Source organism: Herpailurus yagouaroundi, unplaced genomic scaffold (assembly GCF_014898765.1).
Source record: "Herpailurus yagouaroundi ecotype Mexico unplaced genomic scaffold, PumYag 77, whole genome shotgun sequence".
Lineage (NCBI taxonomy): Eukaryota > Metazoa > Chordata > Mammalia > Carnivora > Felidae > Herpailurus > Herpailurus yagouaroundi.
In genome coordinates this window covers 34,292,860-34,314,344 of record NW_024412388.1, presented here as the reverse complement: position 1 = coordinate 34,314,344, position 21,485 = coordinate 34,292,860, and the positions used below count along the sequence as shown (strand labels likewise).

Genomic DNA, 21,485 nt, shown 5'->3' with positions numbered 1-21,485 from the left:
TGTCTGTGGAGGCTCCAGGAGGAGTCCTCAACCTGCCCCAGGAATGCAGGCGGGTGCACATGTCCGCCTCCTCCACCCCCGTTCTCTCTCAGCACTGGGCAGGACGAGAGGAGGAAGAGGGCACCCTCTGGCCAGAGAAGAATTTGGCTTCAGAGTGCTAAGCTCAGCCAGAGGCAAGAAGGCCCCATCTGTCTGTGTGGGTGAGCCCACCCTGAGTACAGCAGGCAGAACATGGGGTCTGCACCTGCACTTCTGGGCCCAGCCCAGGTAGGGGTGAAAAGCTGGATGGGGAGGGCATGTGGGCTCTGAAGGGAATCTGGGCTCCTTCCCCCAGGGCTGCCTCAGTGCTGCCCACTGTGAACCCCCTCCCCAAGACCCTGATTCTGGATGGGGAGACCTCGAAAGCAGACCACACCAGGTGTTACGACTCTTCAGCAGAATCTTTTGGGAGGAAACTCGCCATAACAATTACAGCCCTTTCTAGGCGTTCAGAGTCCAGAGACTGGGTTTCTTACCCAAGCTCAGCCACCTATTTCCTGGGAAACTCTGGGCCATTCACATAACCTCCCAGTATCCCAGGTTCTTTACCTGAACAGCAAACCAGTGCTCAGAATACCCCAGGGACCTCACCCTAAGCTCACGGGTGAAACTGTTATCCCCTGGAGAACATTAGTGCACAGAGGAAGACAGGAGGCTGGCTGGCAGGCCCAGACCTTGAGCATAAACACCAGGGGCCAAGCCATCCTCCTGAGGGCCAAGCGTAGAGCCACACCCAGCTGGGCCATTCACAGAACTCTGCCATGGCCAAAGGCTGAGTTGGGGGAGATGACAGGAGGAGGGCTCTCCCTGCCCTGGCTGTGGGAGGAATGGCTGCCCAGCCCAGCACTGTTGAGCGGGGGAAGGCAAATCTCAAATCCCAGCCTAACTGACAGTGAATGTGCTTTCTGCAAAACACAAAGGAGGGCTTAGCGGGCTGAAGCCCGGGCAGAGGGTGACAATGGAAGCCGGGCTCTGTGCAGAGAGGGCTCCTCACTGCTAGTGCTGGTATCTGAGCCACAGAGGTGGCTGCCAGGCTGGGATAGTCACCGAGGCAGATGGGGCTGGCAGGGCCTGGGCTGGCGTAGGCAAGACGGAAGAGAGTGTTTCCTGGAACCCAGCCCTAACCTTCTGGTCTGAGCACCCCCTAAGCCTAATGCGGCAGGACACCTCGGTGTCTTAGTCCCGAGGGCAGGCAGGGGATGGGTCAAACCTGGGCTCCAAAGAGGCAGCAGAGCATGCTGGCCTCGTCCACCTTTCCACCCCACCGCCTCCCAGTGACACACCTGAGCCTCAGCCAGCATGACGTCCTGGATGATGGGTGGGCCACGGGGCTCGCCATTCTCCAGCCGCACGTAGGTGACCTGGTAGCCGCGGATCTGGCCATGCTGCTTGCTGGGGACGGGCAGTTTCCAAGAGACACGCACAGCAGTGGAGTTCAACGGTTCCACCTCCACCTTTCGCGGTGGCCCACTGGGCACTGGGGACCGGGAAGAGAAGAAAGTCGGGCCTGGTGGTATGGACCTTGGTTTGGGGGGGCACAGCACGTTCCAGGGCCTTGCCTTTGCACCCCACTGCTCCAGTAAAGGCCCTCACAGAGTTTTTGTAGGCTGTCTGTCCCTGCTGAGGACACAGGAGGGGTCCCTTCACCTAGCACAAGGAAGCCCTGCCGACCCCCTGGGCCCAGAGCTATCTCACTTGGTGGGGAGGGCAGTGGTGAGGCACCAGGCCTTTGGTCATCCTAAGGTGGGCACAACCTGTCCCATCTCCTCCTGGCACCCATATCATGCCAACATCTGGCCAAGAGTGAGTCTTGCTGGTTCTACTCTGAGCGTCTCTTGGACCAGTCTTCCCAGTCTCCACCTCCCAGATCTTAGATGGGACTGCTTCTTCCATCTTAGCCTTTTAAGGCTCCAGCTGCCTTGGAGACCGCTGCAAAGGCTGGGATTTGGTCATGGGCTATCCCACAAGCCCTGTTTCCCCACTCTGGGCTATTAAGCCCCCATCAGGAAGAGGAGTCCTTCCCGGCTTGTGTGAGGCAGAGGCCCTGGGGTGCGCGGTGGGTGGTGTCTGGGAGGGGTGCCTCCCCTCCCCTGCCCCTCCCCTCGGTGCCAGCGCCTACCGTCCTCGTCCGTGCGCACTAGCACCGGGCTGCTCTCCGGGCCGGGGCCCACGTCCGTGTGTGCCCGCACCCACACCCGGTACTCCGTCCACTTCTCCAGGCCCACCAGGTCCCAGCTGGAGTGCTCGCGACTGATGCTCTCCACCACATGCCGCCCTCGGTCCTCGCCGTCCACTGCCTCGTAGGCCACCGAGTACTGGGTGATAACGCCGTTGCGGCTGTCGGCTGGCGGCGGGACCCAACTTACCCGGACCGTGGTGGAGCCCGTGCTCACACAGGTCACCTTCTGGGGAGGGGCGGAGGGGGCTGGGGAAGACAAATGGGGGGAAGCAGGCAGATGGAGGGTGGGGGTCACGGACACAGTGACGAGTCACAGAGGATGGGAAACTCACCCAGGCCGGCTAGTCCCTGAGTACAGAATGGCTAACCCAGGGCCCCTCCTAGGCAGGCTGCCACCGCTGTTGCCAGACAGCCTGGCTCCCTCTGGACCACAGGCTCTGCCTGTGTACACACACACACACACACACACACACACACACACACACACACCCCGTGTGTCCCACATACACATATGGTGTCTTTCGCACATATGGGGCTTTAACAGCACCTCACACACACACAAGGTCTCTCCCACACATATGCTTTCTCTCACAAAACACACACAACTGCCAGATACACATGAGCGTGGGCCGGGACTCCCTGACCCCTTGCCCCCATCACACACACAACCACATATGGAGAACTCTAGCTGCTGTGCCCACAGCTCTTGTCAGGACCAGCAGCCCCAGTGGCTCTTCTGGCACAAGGTAGCCGTGGCCTGTGCCTTCTCGGACAGGGTGTCGGAGCCACAAGCAACCACAGAGACTGGAGGCCAGATGGGAAAGAGGCCAACGGCCTTGACTGATTTGGAGAAAGTGTGCCCTATGGAGGTGCTCGCACTCAACCAGTTCCTTGGAGTTAGGACACGGGGCTGTGCCTCCCTTATTCCCAGTGACGTTTCTAGACCTTATTCCCACTGAGGAGCCTAGTGCCACAGCATGGTTTCCTCACCGTCCAGAGTTCTGCTCCCACCCCTTGCCTGGGTGACTTCGGTAGTCCCCCTCCCGAGCCCCCGAGCCCCTCATCTCCAGGGCTTTCTCCTCCCCCGCACGGCTGTGGCCGTGCCCTTGATACTGCCAAGGCTCGGAATGGCCCTATCCCCCAAACCGTGGCCTCCGACATCCCCTTGCAGACCTTCCCCCTCCCCCAGCTCAGCTGCTCAAGGTCCCCAGCACTGTACTGGCTCTTCAGCACCCCCAGGGACCTCCGCCCATTGACCTACCATCCTTACCGCCCTCAATACTGAGCTTAGACCCGGAGGTCCCACACCTCACCGCTCTTACATGCCCCTTCAACTCTCTCACCTACTTCTCTTCCCATGCTCTTGCCCAGCCTGTGCCAAGCCCTGGATGGATCCAACCCCTCTGCTCTCTTCCAGGCAGCCCTGGGACAGGTAGGTCACCTGCCCTGGAAGGCCGGCATCCTATGAGCACGTCCCCAGTGGCCTCACGCGGGCCCTGCATGCTGCCTGTGGCCTCTGTCCTCTGCCCGGCTTGATTCACCGCTGTACACAGCATGCTTTCAATCTCCTCCACGCTCTAACCTTCAGCTCTCAGCACACAACTGTCTCCCGCCTTGCAGAGAAGACTGAAGCCTCCCACCAGCAGCTCCCTCCATCTCTTGCTACCAAACCCACCCAACAATTGTAATCTCACTGAGCTGCCCTTGCTTCCCACGGGGAGAGAGGTACGCCCTCCTGTCCAAGGCAGATCTCTCCCATCCATGCTCTGCCCCCTTCCCCAACCTCCTGAGCTTCCAAAATCCTTCTCTTTCCCAAATTTTTGACTTTTCTGAACAGACTCCTTCCTAGTAATGCTTAAATATGCTCAAAACCCTATCTTAAAAGACAAAACCCACACTCAGGACCACAACCCCCCTCTCCAGCTGCAGTGGTCCCTCCCTCCAGCTAAAGTCCTCACAGTCCTCAACCCAGTGGACACGCCAGTGTTCCTCTGGCTCTGGTCAAGCATCTGGTCTGCTTCTTCCAACCTCTAAGATGCTCCCCTCTCCTTAATTTCCTGCCATCTCTGGTCATCCTCCTCAGGGTCCCCCACCTCTAGCCCAACATCACCACTGACATGGCATAAGGCATCTCGGGCTGTAGTGCCTGCTTAGGTCCCACTTCCTACTCTCTTCCCAGGTCCATACCTCAGAAGCAAGGAATCTGCCTGACACTTCCCTTTCCCTCAGCATCCAAAACCCAATCCATCACCAAGTCCCAGCCAGCTGGCATCCCAGGCAGCTCTCCAATCCACCAACACCTCATCTGAGCGGCCACCTTTTGCACAGACTACCACACAGCCCCCTACCTGGCCTCAGGCATCCTGCCGGGCTGTCCTGTGCACTCTTGCGCAGCGGCCAGTCAGCCCTCCCACCTGTCCTCTGAACCTGAAGCCAGCTGCCATGGTCTGGTGGCTGCTCCAGCCACACTGGCCCCCTGCTCACCACTGACCACTTTAGGGCCTTTGCACCTGCTGACCCTCTGCCTAAGGCCTGTGTCACCCAAGGAAGCCCCTGTGGCCCTTCAGACCAGATGAAGCTCCCATCCCATCATCTGTCTCTTCCACAGCACTTAACACAAACATAATTAAGAGCTCATTTGGGTAACTGCAGGTTTAACATCTCTCTGCCCCACTAGACCAGGATCCCCGCAGGTGGGAGGCCACGTCAGGGTCACTGCCAGCCCCGCACCGTGCACGGGCACAGCAGGAGCACAGCAGGTGCTCGCAGGATGGATCCATGAACACCAGGTCCCACATAGCTGCCCGACATCACTGGCACATTCACACACAGCCCCGTGTCACATGGACCGCCTCACAGACGCTGCCGTGTCTAGGGTGAGCAGCTGTGCTGCCTCAATGCCATGATTCTCTCCAGCCATACATCTGTGGCCCCCATTATCACACAGACCCTCATGGCCACTTAATCACAGGGCACGCCAGACACTCGTTGGACACACATGCAGGTGCTGTACAGTCAGGCGGTCAGACGGAGTCACACACAGGCAGGAACACGGTAACACACAAAGCCACAAAGTGTAGCACAAATGGCCTCACAGACAGACCCACACGTGGAAGGTCACGTGGTCTTAAGGCAGGCACGTGGACACTCTCGGTCACAAAGTCTCATGCTCACAGATGTGTCCCTACATGCGGTTGGTCCGGTGTGATGACACAGCTTACACATCTTTCTCATGGTGGGGGCACGGGGCAGGGAATGTAGGTGATGGGGAAGATGAGATGTGGGGACATGGAAAGGGAGGACAGCTGCCAAAGCGGGGGCGTGTCTGAGACTGGGCAAGCGTGGCCGTCCCACGAGTGGGAATGGCCTAGTCAGCCAGTGTGGCCAGCGCAGACAGGCTGGGGGTAGGGGGGGTTGGGGGGGGGAAGAGGATGAGTCACAGACACAGAACTTACCTGGGTGGTCGTGGGGGGGGGTGGTGGCCTGGGAGAGGGAGGGGCGGGAGCGGGTGGGGGGTGGGGAGCAGCGCGGGCAGCAGCAGCCGCCCGGACGCAGACCAGTGGGAACTTACCTGTCCCTCTCTCGGGGTCCAGACCTGGAGCCCAGACAAGGGTCCAGTCCAGGGCCTGGCAGACCTGACCACCCCCCCTGGTCAAGGGAGAAGGGTGTGTATGTCTGTGTCCCTCCCAGCTACAGCAGGCAGTAGCCTCCGAAGACACTTACTGGACTGCGCTGTGCGGGCCTCAATGGTGGGGGTGAAGACGCCCACCCCCATCTCGGAACGGGCAGCCAGCTGGAAGTGGTACAGTGTGTCAGGCTTCAGGTCCTCTAGAGTGTAGGAGGAGGTGGGGTCGAAGGTCACCTTGTGCTGGAAGAGCAGGGAGCACTCACTGACTGCTCTGACCTCAGAGGTCACTCAGAGGCTGTTCCCCAACGCGGGCTGCAGCTGACCCCTGCGGACCCACCGTGGCTCCAGGGCTGGCTCCATGTCACATGGCCACCTGGACCATATAAGGGACTCGGCCCAGCCCATGCCACGGACACTGCACAGACTACATGGCCACGAACACCTGGGACAAGTGGCTCCAGTGGGGAACTTTAGGGCTCCGCCAGTGCCGTGTAAGCCACAGAGCCCAAGAAACCCACGGACAGACCCAAGGACAGACTCTGCCCCCAGCACAGGGGCAACAAAGACTATGGAACCTTATCAGCCACGTGAGCCCCAGAGCCCCAAGGAGAATCCTGGGGCCGTGTCCGTACAACCACAAAATCCAGAAAGCCTGCCTGGGTGAGCCCACCACAGACTCTAAGGGATCAGGAGGAGCCCCCCCTCCTTTTTCCTGTCCCCGCTGGGCACTCACCTGCTGGCCTTCATCCTCCGCGGCCCAGTACACCAGCTCATACTTGATGATCCGTTCCTGCGGGGGCAGCAGCCACGAGAGCTGGATCCTGGTGTCCGACTCTGCCTCCGCCTGGAAGTCCGCCGGCTGGGCAGGCACTGCAACGCCCCCACGCCAGGCGCCGTGAACCTCACCGCTCCCCTCGAGGGCAGGGGAAGACACCCTCGCACCCGTGTCCTGCATCCCAAGTGACCACGCGTGTGTGGAATATAGGCCCCCAAGCCCACGGCCTGACGGAAGAGGCCTCGCTTCAGCCTTGCCCACCCCAGCTCTGCTGTGGCCACCCAGCCAGCACGCTGCCCACGCTTACCTCCCTGCTGCGTCTTGACCTGGATGGTGGGGCTGGGTGGGCCGTCACCCACGGCAGTGAAGGCCAGCACGCGCAGGCTATAGGTGATGCCAGGCAGCAGGCTGCCCACGGTGGTGAGGAGCCCGGCGTCTGTGTTGTGCTTGTGCCAGGCGCTCAGGGGGCGGCGGGAATCGGGAGTGTAGTAGACGCGGTACCCTCGCACCAGGCCGTTGGGCTCCTCGGGCGGCTCCCACTGCACCAGCATGGTGCTGGCGCTCAGCATGCGTGCCTGCACACGGCGCGGGGGGCTGGAGGGCGCCTGCTCCCCTGTGCGTGCCCGCACTGCCTCGCTGGGTGGTCCTCGTCCGATGCTGTTCACCGCCAGCACGCGGAAGGCATATTCTGAGAAAGGGCTGAGGCCACCAATGCTGTAGCGGGTGGTGGCCACGCCATCCACCTCCTGGAAGGGGCCCTCCGCACCTGCTGCACGGTACTGGATGCCGTAGTAGGACACGGGCTCTGAGTTCCCAGAGTCCCAGGTGAGGGTGACACTGGTGGCAGTTGTCTCCGTCACCACAAGGTCAATTGGAGGCTTCGGCAGAGCTGGGAAGAAAGTGAGAGGCTCAGGATGGCCTGAGGTCTTGACTCCAGGAGCCAAGCCTGCCTTTGATGTTATCCAACCAGAATGTGGTTGACCCCCACAACACACCTTGAAGCAGAGCTTGAAAAGTTCAAGGTGACCTCTAAGGGCACCTACCAGGGGATGGTGACCACACCTGTCAGGGCTTCCAGGGGCCTTTGGTCATCTAGTGTCTACCCACGTTACTTCGAGAACTCACTGGATCCTCACCTAACAACCTAAGACGCAGAGGTGGCATGGCCTGACCAGGTCCCATGCACACAGGCTGGGAGGCCGAGGTCTGCCTCTGGGGCTTGCCTGCGCTCCCTGTGGGCACCTATGCGTGACTGGGGCTGGTGTTGGGGAGAGACGTGCCTAAGGGAAAGGTCTGGATTTTAGAAAGTGTTGGGGCTTTGGGCCCCACACACCTGTGGCTTGGCTCAAATTGAAGGTAGAAAAGCCCCAGATCCACAGCCGACCATTTAACAAATAATTATCAAAAGCCTACTAAGTGCTGGGCACTGCGCTGGGGCTGAGGACACAGGTCACACAGCCACACTCCTGCCCTTGTGGAGTTTATACTCTAGGGTGAGTGGGAAGCACTGCGTCCATACTCATGACTCCGGTGCACACAAGGACAGCAGACAGCGGGGTGCTGAGTTGGGGACATCCACAAGCGCCTCACAGGGCTGAGACCCGGACTGGGGGAGAACCAGCATAGTGAGGGCTGGGTGAGCGCCCGGCAGAACTGAGTAGTGCCAGCAGAGCTGGGTGAGGGGAGCGAGGATCCCGGTGTTTACCCTAAAAGCAACGGGAAGCCACTGGAAGGCTGTTTTCTTAAAAGAGTGGTGAGAACCTGCTTCACATCTTCAAAAGATCACTTCAGTTGCCGAATGGAGGACGGCTCTGAGGGAGGAATGGAGGCAGGGAGCCTGGAGAAGTGTGCGTATGCATGCCTATCCCAGGGAGCTGGTGGAGAGCCCACCCCCCCTTGGCCACTATTTCACCATATCCTTCCTGTCAGGGGGTTGGTAAACTTGAGGGTCTGGTGCCATGTAGTGGCTAGGGGGTCATACTGTAGCATCAGACTATAGCATCAGACCCCCAAGAGTTCAAGTCTCTGCTCTGTCATTTCCTCCCACGTGACCCTGCATCTCAGTTCCCTCATTTGTAAAACAGGAAGAGGGCCTACCTCCCAGCATCATACAAATGAAACAAAGTACTCTGTGCTTACCAGTGTGGTATCTGCCCACGGGAACTCAGTATCTGTTTGCTATTACTAACACTATGAATGACAGAAACTCCTCTCTCCACCAGTGAGGTCCAGGAGGACCCCAGGAGAGGGCGATGACCCCTAGACCTCATCCATCCCCACAACAGCCATCCTCACCAGCTACGGGTGCTGGGACCTCCTGTCACCCTGTGTGACAGGGCGGGCCGCAGACCACGGCAGGCATGCATATGGCACTCACCTTTTACTGTCACCTGGGCTGTGGCTTCGATCATGCCCAGCGAGGAGATGGCCACGCAGGTGTAGTTGGCGGAGCGCACGACATTGCTGAGCTCCAGCACGTTGCGGCCAACAGGCATCTCATCCTCCTTGGTGAGCTCCTCAGCCCCCATCATCCACTTCACGTAGGGCATAGGTGCGCCCACCGCAACGCAAGTCAGGTTCACGCTGCCACCTGGCATCACCTCTTGGCTGCTGGGAGGGATGGAGAAACGAGGAGCCACACGGCGCACTGTGGGAGGAGGGAGAGAGGTACTCACGGGCCGGGCAGGACACTCCGGAGGATGGAAGGGCAGGGGCCCCTCATCCAGGAAGCCCCGCTTGTCAGAGTCAAACCCACCTCAGGGACAGGTGGGGTAGAGTCCCTGGGCCCCAGCTTACCACCTCCCACCACCCCACTTTTGGGCTAGAAGTAGCCCCCACACTCAGACCGGAACATAAGAGATTCTGCAACCAAGCTCCCACTTTACAGCCTAGGAAACTGAGGCCCAGAAAAGTCCTTTCTGCCCAGGGTCACACAGGGACTCAGTGCAAGGTTCGGGCCTCAGGTCTACACTGAGGGCCTAGTCTGGGCCACATCCCAGGTTGCCTTCCAGTGCCTGCCCCCACCTGCTCTTGACCCTCTCCAGAGGGGCTAACTGGGGCACCAGTGAGAGAAGTCCAGGCACCCGAGGGTGGAGGACCTCAGAGCATGGCTGGGGCAGGGCAGAGGGTCTGCCCAGGAGTGACATGGCCACCTTCTCTGGAGTCACTGCCTCCACCTCCAGGCTGTGACCCAAGGTGAGAGATGAGGGCAAGGGGCATGACCACTTGCCAGGACCTCAACCAGGCTCAAGGCACAGCCTGGGAACCCAAGGGGAAGAGCTGCCCCTCAGAAGGGGCTGGGTAAGGGGTCAGGGCAGGCCAGGGACGTGGTCCGCGGGCAGATGGGCATGACGATGGCAGTAACACGATGAGGGCGCCGAACAGACGGCTTTCTGCGCCAATGAACAAGGGTCTCAAGAGGGAGGGTAGCTGTGCCTGGCCACGACCTCTGGTCTTGGGCTTTCCAGGCCAGAAGCTGTTCTGAGCTTCTCAGGCCAAGTTGTAGCCTGGAACACCCCCCCCCCCCCCCCGAAAGTTGGAAGCTGGGCACAGACATTTGGAACATGCAGAAGGAGGGAAGGCAGGCAAGACCTAGCCATGGGCAGGCATGCGTGGCATGCTGACGGGTCATGCAGCTGGTGGGCGGGGGCACCCCTACAGACAGTGCTGGAGAAGGCAGGCAGTGAGGCTAAGGAACCAAAAGGTGGCACCGAGAATGCGTGCGGGTCTCCGAGGACCCTTGCTGGGGAGCCAGGGCATGCAAAGGACCCATGCTGTCACATCAGGAGCACCTCCACCATAGGTTCCAGACTCTGCTGCTCAGACAGCCCAAACCACAGAATCAGAGCTGGAAGGGACCACAGAAACCACCTGGTCCCATCTCTGACCTCACTGCACAGGGGTCAAGCTGCAGCCCAGAGACTAGACACCCAACAAATCACCAGGTCCTGTTAGCACGTGGCTAAAGTATCTTTCAAACCCACTAAATATCTTTCCAGACCCAGAGGCCACTGCCCCCACCAAAGTCTCGGCCACGGTGGCTTCCTCCAGGCCCCTCCACAAACAGCACAGTTCTGCTCCCATTACTTCTCTGTTAAAACACCTGCATGGTTCCTCAGGCCACATGACCAGACCCCACCTCACTCAGCTCCTGCCCCAACTCTGTCCACACCACCTCACTCCGAGACCTCTAGACAGAACCCCCAAGAAAGCCACGTGTGACTGGCATCATGGGCTGAGTCTACTTCCCTCTGTGTCCCCAGGCTCACTTGGGATCTCAATGTGTCTCATGGACATCTAGTGTCCTGCCTTCTAGAATTGGCCTCTTCATCTTCTTTAGGGGAACTGCCTCTCCTCCCATTCTTGCTACATGGGGCATGTGACCCAGATCGGGTTACTGAGACATATAGCTTTTGGACTTCTGCAAAAACTATTAGAACAGCTTTCTTTCTATACTGCCATGGCTAACCTTAGAGGGACTGGGGACCACCTTTTGTAACGCTTGGAAGAACACACTTGAGAACAAAGAAGTCAACTGAGGAGAACAGAGCTAAGACACACACCAGAGCCTGACCAAACTGTTTAAATATCTGGATCCAGCCCTGCCTGACACCAAATCTACCTCTACATATTTGAGTTTGGTTAAGACAAGAATCTCCGTGTTTTGCTTAAGCCAATTAAGTAGGTTTCTGTCACTTGTCCCAAAGCTGGGAGTCCACATGGAACAATGACAACATGTCACAGGTAGAGAGTTCTGCATGGCAGAGAATAGTTGGATCCTGGGCACAGCTGGCAGGAGGGACCCACAGGAGCGCCCTTTGAGCACTCACTCCCTCGAATGATACCAGAGTGAGACTGGGATGCACAGACAGAAGCACTGCCCAGACTGGTGCTGCGGGCCCTCCCTGAGCTCTGGGGTTGGGCCTGGGGGGCTGGCAGTGGGAGGAGAGGTACGGGCAGGCAGGTCTATTTGCAGACCAGGCCCGGGCCTGCTGACGAAGGAAGGGGTCCAGCACAGTCCTGGCTTGGGCGGACAGGCACAGGGGAGCATTCTTAACTGATCAGGTCTTTATTCTCAGCCCATGTCCTCCTCGTTCATGGGCACCGAAAGAAGCTCGGGGAAGGGAAACCGCTCTTGAATATCTATTACGTGCTGAAGGCTTCCTTGCTAGAGATGCTATCACCTCCCAATTACAGACAAGAGAACCGACTTAAGACTGATCCTTCTAAGTGCCATGCCCGAATTTACGTATTACCAGGAGATCGTCTGTGTGATGAAAAGCTCACACCCTTTTGAGCCCTGGCTGATAAGTCTTAAAAAAGACAACTGGGAGGCTCTAGGGAGAAGCTTCTGGACAGCCAGGGCTGGCAGAAGATATTCTCCAGTTGGCAGAAGGATGGGATTTGGATGGGGCGCCTGGGTGGCTCAGTCGTTTGGGTGTCCGACTTCAGCTCAGGTCATGATCTCACGGCTTGTGAGTTTGAGCCCCGTGTCAGGCTCTGTGCTGACAGCTCAGAGCCTGGAGCCTGCTTTGGATTCCATGTCTCTCTCTCTCTGCCCCGTCCCCCCTCACACTCTGTCTCTCTCAAGAATAAACAAACAAACATACAAAAGAAGGATGGGACTTGGAAAGCCTGTGCCAGGGGACACCATGGCTGCAAGCTTGACCCTGGTCAGTGGTGGAATCTTGGGGCCTGATTAGTCCCGGGACATAAAAACAAAGAGCCCCAGGGAAAGGAAGTAGGTCCTTGGCCAATAAACCTTGGGTCCCGACCTAAGCAGTATAGAAAGCAGTGTAGAAAGTGCAGGACTGTACTCCAAATAGTCCTGGGAGGACAAGGTCTTCTGTTCCACTGTCAGGAAGTGGAGGCCCTTCAGAATAAACGTTGAGAATAGTTTTGTTTTCCCTTGTATTTTTCCTCTCCTACCTGCAGGTGGAAGACAGAACATTGCGGGGACTAAGGATGAGGTCAGATGTGACCCTCAGGATCATCCCTAGCACCCGGGCAAGGGTCTCAAGCCCAGAGGCTGCTAGGGATGCACCCTTGACTTTGCCGGAGCACCGGGTTTCAGGCACACCCAAGGAGCTCTGGAGCGAGACTTCCCAAAGCTCAGGCTCATCTTCCCTGCAGTGTGAGGGAGGTTAGGGTATGTCTGCAGAGGGAAGGTGGGGGCAAGAGAGGTAAGAGGTGGCCTCCTGGGATCCCGAGTGCCAGTGGGGCCCTGCACCCTGGACCTGCCTGGACAGCCACCCCTGCCCTAACAGCCAGGAGTGGCCGGCGCCTCCCTGCAGCAGCCCCATGGTCACTCCTCCCACCGTCCCAGACACAAGGCCTCCAAAAGGGGCAGAACTTGCCCTGGACTCAGTCTATTGACAGAGCAACAGCAGGGAAGAAAAAAGCCAGAGCCAGGAAAAATGCACTTAGGTCTAATCTTGGGCTCCAACAATGCCAGTCTATTACTGTTCCCCGTGCATCTTTACTGCTGACATTTTATAGACAATTTCCAAAACAGGGCTCTGCCATGTCTGGATTATATTTCAGCTGTAACTTTTAAGTCTAATTATTTGCGCTGACAACCCCCTATAATAGGGCGGTGTGGCGCCCGGAGGCATCAGCATTCAGTGGAGTGACAGCCTAATCGCAGGGGGAGGCAGCCCCGCAATCTGCATTCACTCACAGAAATTTCTCTGATGAAAATAACACAACATTAAGGAGGGGATGAGGGGCAGGATCCACTGTATCAAGATAAAATAACTCTTTAATAAATAACCTTGTGGCTGCCGCAGAGCAGTAATTAAATGCCGGCGCACTCGGCACACAGTTTTAAGTAAAGCTGGAAAAATGTAAGATGTAATTATCAGCGCCAAACAAATTACCAGCCCGGCAAATCCCCCTGGAATATTTAGAAACTCATTTCTGCTTTCCCGTTAAATATTTGTATACGTGCTTATTTTTGGTGGGACCACAGAGGGAGAGACAGAAAAGGGATGTGGGACCAGGATGGTGGGGGAATGGGTGTAGGGGGAGGTGGCCGCAGGCAGGCTGGGCTGTCTGCTGATGACTGCTTTCTGGACGCCCCGGCAGATCCGCCTGGTCAGCGAAATGGTGTAACCAAAATGCCCCAGAGCTCAAGAGCGCATATGGACGGATGCTCAGGGCTGATATCTGAGCTGGGGCCTCAGCCCTCCTCCCGACTGACTCTCTTCTCCCTCACGGAGGAAAGGGGACCAGGTGGTCGGAGTCTGCTCCCTGGGGCTCAGCCTAAAGCCCAGTGGACAGGTGAGTCTCCTCTGACCACTGAGATCATGTGACACAGGAATGGGTGCCAGCCTCTGCTGCTGGCCCCAAGGCTAGCAGTAGAGGTCTGGCCCTGAGGGTGGGGCTGAGAACAGAGCCCCATGTGAGAATGTTCTGAAATGGGCTGGAGCAGGGTCTCTGCGGAGCCCTTCCCAACCTGTGGCTGGGCCGGGGCCTCTTCTGGCTCCCACGTGGGCCTTACCAAGTTGCAGTCAACTGTTCGGTCAGGTGTGAGCTCCCTGAATCTGAATGCTCAGTGCCCAGCACAGGCCTGAGGAAACACCAGAGGGCTGGGAGGGCCTGGGCAAAGGGGCTGAGGCAGGTGGGAAGATCTTCATTCAGCTCTGATTGGAAAGGGGTTAAAGACAAGAGTGTAGATTTCCTTCGTGCCCAAGATGATGCCACCCACCTGTGCCATGGACACCAAACTTCACGAGGCCCATCGGGGCTTGGTGGGAACCTCCAGGTCAGGGCAGACCCGCAGGACTTTGTGGGGTGAGCTCATTCTACATTAGCCTTTTCCCTTCGTCTTTCCAGTGGCTGCAGCTGAGCTCGGGCAAAGGTGGAGTTTAGGTGATACGGTTGTGGAGAAAGGCCCCACAGGCGCACATAAAGCTCTACTGCTCTCAGCTCCCCCAACCACTCCTGAGCCCCACCTGGAACAGAGAGCTGGCCCGGCCCAGGCACAAAGGGGGCACAGTTTCGTGTCATGCACCATGCCTGCCTGACCGCCCCAGCAGGGGAGCCTAGCTAAGGGGACATGCAGCACGTGGCACATCAGGGACCCAAGCGGCACAAACATGCAGGGCAGGGGGCCAGCCCGCCCACCCCTGGTCCTGCCGGCCTGCCGGCCCAAACAGCAGAGAGCAGAGCCCGACTGGCGGGCAGGCCTGGCTGGAGCGAGCCTGAGGGAGCTGACCGAGCCCTCTGGGCCATACTGACGGGAGCATCCCATCGACGGGCGAACTGCAGATGGATAAGAAGTGAAAAGGACCAACCTTCTCGCTGATCTGAGAGATGAGAGTTTGGGTTGATGGCAGAGTGCGATGAGGATGAGGAGGGAATAAAAAAAAGACAAGGAGAAACACAGAGAGAGTAAAAACAGGCCAACCTTCAACTGCCCACACAGCACGGAAACAAGACAAGACTCTTGTGCCCCACGCACACGCACGTGCACGCAGGTGCACGCGGACCACGCCGCTCACGAAAGACTCAGGACTCATGGAGGACATGGTGGACAGGGCTGGGTCCCACTGGCAAGTGCTGGGGCGCCAAGGGTGGGACAGGGCGGGGTGAAAGGGGAGCACAGGCAGCCCCCATGCCTCACACACACCCCATGGCTCGACAGACCCAGTGAGCTGGGCTCTGGGGTCGGGGCCCACCCAGCCCACAAACGCACCAAGGCACACGGGCTGCTAGATTCCCACCACCTTCAGGAAGCCCCACACTGCACAGCACCAGCTTGAGGAGCTGGTATGGACACCTATGGGGAGAAAGGCTGTAGAGACACTGCCCCGTTGAGACTCAGCTGTGGCCAGCGGCCAGCTCCCTGAAGAGAAGGGGGAAGGTTGGGCGTGGCCACACCCTGGCCCCTGGCAGCTCTGTGTCCTGAGAGCTGGAGGAGAGAAACGCTGTGGATGGAAGGAGAGTGTGAGTCACTCGGAGACAAAGACGTATGGTGACACAGAAAGGCTGGTCCACCCAGCCTGCCTGGGCCCGCTGGACTGTGGGTGGAGCTGTGGGCAACCGTGAGCAAAGGCACGTGTAACTGGATGACGCATCCCCAACAGCTATCTCGACAGCAGCAGGGGTCACTGGCCACCAAGCACTTCCCATGTGCCTGCCACTGTGCCGGGAGCTTCACACATGCTGTCCCATTAAATGCAGCGGCTGCAGGGGCTCAGACAGAGAGCGGAGCCCTGAGAGTTTGGAGGACAGAGGAGATGCAAGGCACCGAAAACAAATCCAAGGAGGAGATGTGGCCTCGAGCCCAGTGGACACAGCGGGAGAAGAGAGATGGAGGGAGGTGAATGCTGGCAGGGAGGCCGTCTATCTACTGTAGTGGTTCCCAGCAGGTAGGGTCCCCCCAGGCGACACTGGGCAAGGTCTGGAGAGGTTGTGGATTGTCATGGCTAGGGGGTACTGCTGGCATCTAGGGGGCCAGAGGTGCTGCTAGACATCATACAATGTCCAGGATAGCCCCACATAACTGAGTCATGCAGCTGCAAGTATCAACTATGCTGAGGTTGAGAAACCTGGGCTAGAGTCCACACCAACCCGGATGCCGAGGCTCCCGACAGCTGGAGCCCACTGGCCTGGAGGGGCCCCAGGTGCCTGCGCTGGAAGGAGACCTCACAGCTGCTCTGCTGGCAGCAGGCAGGCACTGGGGGATTTCTCCATGGGCGGCGTACTCACAAGCAGGGTTCAGGATAGAGCTGGTGGCCAGCACAGGAGAGGTAGTCTCAGAGGAGCTGGGGCTGATGGGCCCTCTGCACTGCTGGGGGTGGAAAGCAGGGGCTTTGCCAGGACAGAGATGAGGAGCAGTGGGGACATGGGAAGCAAAAGTCCTAGGAGCAGGTTTTCCAGGTATCTACAAGTCTCATTACAAGTCCTGGGGCTACGGGGCAAATTGCTTTTGACCAAACAGGGCAGGTACAGGTTCAGGTGGAGCCTGGGTATAAGTCAGGTCTTGGGGACAGAAACTTAGGGCTGAACCTTACATATCCGGGCCTACAGGAACATGTGTGTGAGAGAGGAAAAGACAGAGCCAGGTTGGGATGGCCTGCCTTAGGGTCCCTGGCAAGTGGGGCTGAACTAAAGAAACTCCCACACTCCCTGCCCCAAAGACTTTGTGGGTATTGGCCAGAAAGGTGATTTAGGAAGACTTGGTGGGAAGGGGGGATGGACCATGGCAGGGTCCTGCCTGAGGACCTTGTGTGGCTGGAGGTAAGAGTTCCCTGGTTAGTGCCCGGCTGGCAGCTACGGTGGCTGAACTCTCCTCATCTCCAAAGAGACCCACCGCCTCGCCTCAGGGCTGAGGCCAGTGTGACGGTGACTTCAGGGACTATCACCCAGTCAAGATAACAATGCAGGGTCCATCACCTATGTCTGGGCCTTTTCCTGCTTCAGTAAGACCTCCTGCAGCTCTGCTCCAGGAAATGTGCCCATAGGACCAGCCCATACCCAGGCAGCAAGGGTTTCTCAGTGGCTCTGCTGGGCCTCTCCTCTCCCTGATGCAGCCACTCTGGACCCGATGATCTTTTGGAAGAAGTGTTCAGTCAGGACCGCAGAGCACTTGGAATGGACAGTCCAGGTGGGAGGAGGCACCAAGGGCTGTTCCAGCTGCTCCTCTCTAGGAGGGGACTTGTCAGACCCCTTGTGTGCCAGTCAGAAGCTCTGGCTGCAGCCGTGTGGGGAAGGGCTGTGCACCTCACAACTCCACTCTCTTGGCCTTGTGGGTGGCTCTCAGGCACCTGGCCTCTCTGCTCTGATGCTGTTCTTTAAGATAGGCCCTGGGTCCACTTAGGCGTGCCTTGATGAGGGCACCTGACAAGGGGGCTGAGTGGGGACCTCCCACCCCACACCCCCAACTCTGATGAAGATAGTTCCATGGTCTCTAAAGCACAATTTGCCTGTCACCCAGTGGGCTGGCAGGCCGGGCCTCTTGGGAACCTGTGCCCTAACACAGAGCAGCTCCTCCATAACTATATGGTTGAAGGCCTGATTTTCCCTGCCCTTTCTGACCATGTGGCCCCAAAGAGTGGGACAGGCTGTTGACAGGGCCTGGGCAGACAGGCAGATGACCCCCTCAAGAAGTGGCCCTAAGCACTTAGCATGATGAAGTCATCGCTGCAAGGAAGCCGCGTCCACTTTCCTTTTCAAATCCCCTGAGTGGAGACAGTTTCACTTGTAATGATGTCCATCTGTGCAGGAGGGCTAAGTGAGGGGATGTGGGAGGAGAAGCAGGGTCCCTGCTGGGCACTATGCACACCAGACCCTGGGTGTCCTCAAGAAGGAGCAGGTGGCCGGCTTTGGTCACCCTTGGGCTGTGAGCAGAGCAGACACTGGACACTCCAAAACAGTCCCCAAGCCCTCTCTGCTGGGTATCTGGACTTGTGAAAATGCACAATCCATTAAGTCCCAGCAAGGAACACCTGAAACACAGTAGGTGCTCACCTACAGGGGCTCACAACTACCTCAGACTGACCCTCTCTACAAGGGTCCTGGCTGGTGACAGAGCACAGCCGGCTCTTCCTCCAGGAAGGCCCTGGGCAGACCTGGCCTCCAGAGGGGCAGGTTCACCTGGCCTGGAGGTCCCCACGCCCCCCTTCGCCTCCCGCCAGCTGGGGTAGGCAGGACAGACTCGAGGAATACTGGGCCGGTATGCCCATGTTTACACACAATCATGTATGCTCGTCTGTGCACACGCGCACACACACACACACACACACACACACACACACACACACTGACAGTGAGAAGTCTGCTTGGAAGGCTCGAGACTCCCGTGGGGCTCTGGGCCCACGTGGCAGGACCTACAAGAGATACAAATGCTCCCAGGAGCGGCTGCCTCCCAGAGGGCCTGCAGAGAAGGAAGGAAAAGTAGCGGTAGACATAGGGAGTCTGCCCAGTGGGAGCGCGGTGACGGCTGTTCTTGCTGCGGCAGAAAGAGGTAGGAAAGGAGAGACTGGACCCACGGCAGCCCCCACCGTCCACACCAAGGGCTCCGGACAACGTGCCCGGCAGGGCCAGTTCAGCTCCGCAGAGACAGGGCTGGGCTCTGCCTGCATGCTTACCTCGCACATACAGGTTGGCGGGGGCCGAGTAGCGTGTGCCTTTAGAGTTGGTCGCCACACACTCGTACTTGCCTTGGTCTGACTCCTCACTGCTCTCAATCTGCAAGGCACCTGTGGGGACACAGCGACAGAGGTCAGGCCTGGAACACGGGGAGGGGGCTTTGACAGCCTTTGGGCTTGTGTTGACGAGATGTTGCAAAAATTGGGGCCACGCCTGGGCACCAGTGTCGCTTCCAGGAAGCTCTGCCTGATGAGCCCACTGGCCTCCCGGCTGGAAGCAAGGGTCACGCTCTGGAACACAATCCTGCTTGTCCTGCCCTGCAGTCTAGTAGGGCCTGTGGGCTGGGCCAGGGGCTCCATCACACCCCCTACCGCCCTGGAGTGTCCAGCACTACAGCCCGTTTGCCAGTGAGCATCCCCATTAGTGCTCCCAGACCTACCGGGCCTGCCAGGCAACGCGGAGCCAGGCATAGGTGGGAGCAGCCTGTATACCTGGGGGCCTGGGAGCTGCAAGCATGCAACGGCTCTCACTGGGCAAGAGCCTGAGAATCCACCGCCCGCCAGAAGTCTGCAGGAAGGAAGGGGCTTGCTCTGGGGGCCTGGTGCCCTGCTCACAGCACCCATCCTCTCCTCCCACCCCATCCCCACCCCACTGGCCCCACCCATTCCGGCTCCTCTCCTCAGCCTGGTCCTGCTAAAGTGCTTCGACCCACCACGGCTGCTGCATAATTCAGGAGGCTAATGGAGGCTGTAGCTCCCACTCGGGCCAGTGCCCTGAGGGGCTGCTCCGGCCGCAGACGGACAGACAGGAGCCAGGATTCGGTGGGGGGCGGGGAGGGGGGAGGGGGCGGGCAGCTGAAAAGGACCCTCACAGAGGTCCAGTTGTGGCAGGTACAGGTAGGGGAGCCCAAGGCAGAGGGCAGGTGGCAGGTGTAACCACTTGACTTGGCCACCCCCCAGCTCTGGCAGTAAACACTGGAAAAACACTGTTCATGAGCGCACACCAGAAAGCTGTCTGTGACAGTAACACCCCGAGGCACAGGGAACACCCCCTCCCTGGAACAAACCGACAGACAAACCCACACAGGACAGCCCAACGGACACTTAACCCCATAGCACACAGCCTGACAGAAAACCGTCGCCTGCATGGAACAGCCAGGGTGACCCCGACAGCCCCACCCTTCCCAGGGGAGGCTGGTTGATGGTCACCACACCCACACAGGACACAGACAGAACCTGCGGGACCCCACCTGACTGGACTGGTCAGGGGCCACAGGAAGAGTTCCACATCACACTCTAGTGGCCCAGCCCCCAGGGGAGGACCCCCACGGGTCCTGGCTGCGGCCTCTTCACTGCCTGACACCCCTCTCCCACCACCCAGGCCCAGGGCAGCAGGAGGGGCCCTGAATATACAGGGGGCTGGGCGCTGGAGGTGGGGGAAGAGGCTGCGAAGGCTCAACCCCGATGCAGGACAAAGGGCTGGCCTGCTCCCTGGTCCTAGCCTCAGCCCTCCCCACTGGGTGTCAGGCAGCACGAGCATGAGGGCCCAGCGCACATGCCAAATACCCATCTCCTCCAAGAACAGCCCTGTCGGGCACTCAACAGGTCATGTGTATGGGATGGATGGACGTTGTTACAGAAAATGTTCATTTGAGCAGGTGGGGTCAGGCCCCTGGCTAGTGGTGGCGTGGGGGTGGGGGTGCTGCACTGGGTCGGCTCAGCTGGGGAGCGAGGGGAGAAACAGTGGCTGATGCCACAGGCAGGGACAAGAAGTAGTGCCTGGGTGGGACCCCTGCTGGGGGAGGAGGCTCCCCCCCCCCCCCCCCCCCCCCCGCCTCCGTGCTGAGAAACAAGACTGGTCAGGGGACCCAGTTCAGACCCCGAGCCTATATACACACAGAAACTCCCAAACCTGGAGTCAACACCAAGCCCCAGCGGCAGGGACATGAAGAACTGGTACAGGCTGAGAGGACGGGTGGGGGGTCTGCAGGGTCAGTCCTGTCCTTGGAGGGTGACGGACAAGACGCCCCACAGGGAGGCAGCTGTTCCTCAGCCCAGCTTCCGTCCTGAGACCACCCTGGCCCTGGACTGAGGGGTCTAGAGGTACCCGAGGATGCTGAGAGACGTGTGAAGGGATGAAGTGAATAAAATCAGTGCAGAAGCAACCATTTTACAGCGTGGCTGCTCCAAGCCAGACACCGCCCAGACCCCTGTCTCCTCCTCTAAATCTCATGAGCCCTGAGGTGGGCCCTGGCCCCGATTTAAAGATGAGGAAGCAGACTTCTGAGAGATGGATTGATTTTCTGAAGGTCACACAGGTGAGTCAAACTCGCACCCAGATCTCTGAGTCCAGAGTCTGATTTCTGAAGCCCCAGGCTGCGGGGCTCTGGAAGCAGCCGGGGCTGGCAGGTCATTTGATCTGGTCACAGCAGACCCTGGTTATTCTGTGTTACTGCAGCACCTACACTAAAGTCTTCACTGCAAGTTCCTCCTAGCGTGTGCTGAGCTAATGGGATTTACAGGATGGTCCTCACCCTGTCCTAGGGCCAGGAGGTTAAAAGGAAGTCAAGCAGTCATTGAGGGCCCCAAGAAAAAGGAGCTTCTTGGGAGGCAAGGCAAGGCAAGGCCTGGTCACGCTGCCCCACTTCCTGGGAAGACTCTCCATCTGTGACCGGGCTTGGGGATCAGCACTTGGCTTCGCTGTGGGAGCTGACAGGGTCCCTTCTGTGGGGTTGGCCTGGAAGGCCCAGGAAGCAGGGCTTGCCATCC

General features: G+C 58.8%; 1 protein-coding gene across 22 annotated transcripts in view; it reads right to left on the bottom strand.

Moving 5' to 3' along the window:
* PTPRF (protein tyrosine phosphatase receptor type F) overlaps positions 1-21,485 on the bottom strand; it is an 83,953-nt gene that overhangs the window by 22,689 nt on the left and 39,779 nt on the right. For 11 of the 22 annotated variants that reach the window (XM_040469917.1, XM_040469924.1, XM_040469918.1 and 8 more), the window contains 8 exons: positions 18,717-18,827; positions 14,919-14,930; positions 8,999-9,268; positions 6,929-7,510; positions 6,580-6,716; positions 5,942-6,086; positions 2,159-2,464; positions 1,323-1,516 (listed from right to left, as the gene is read on the bottom strand). In XM_040469917.1, the coding sequence (XP_040325851.1) occupies positions 1,323-1,516; positions 2,159-2,464; positions 5,942-6,086; positions 6,580-6,716; positions 6,929-7,510; positions 8,999-9,268; positions 14,919-14,930; positions 18,717-18,827 (1,757 nt within the window). The remainder of the gene's footprint in view (positions 1-1,322; positions 1,517-2,158; positions 2,465-5,941; positions 6,087-6,579; positions 6,717-6,928; positions 7,511-8,998; positions 9,269-14,918; positions 14,931-18,716; positions 18,828-21,485) is intronic. The other 11 variants (XM_040469919.1, XM_040469923.1, XM_040469927.1 and 8 more) reach the window with 3 other exon arrangements.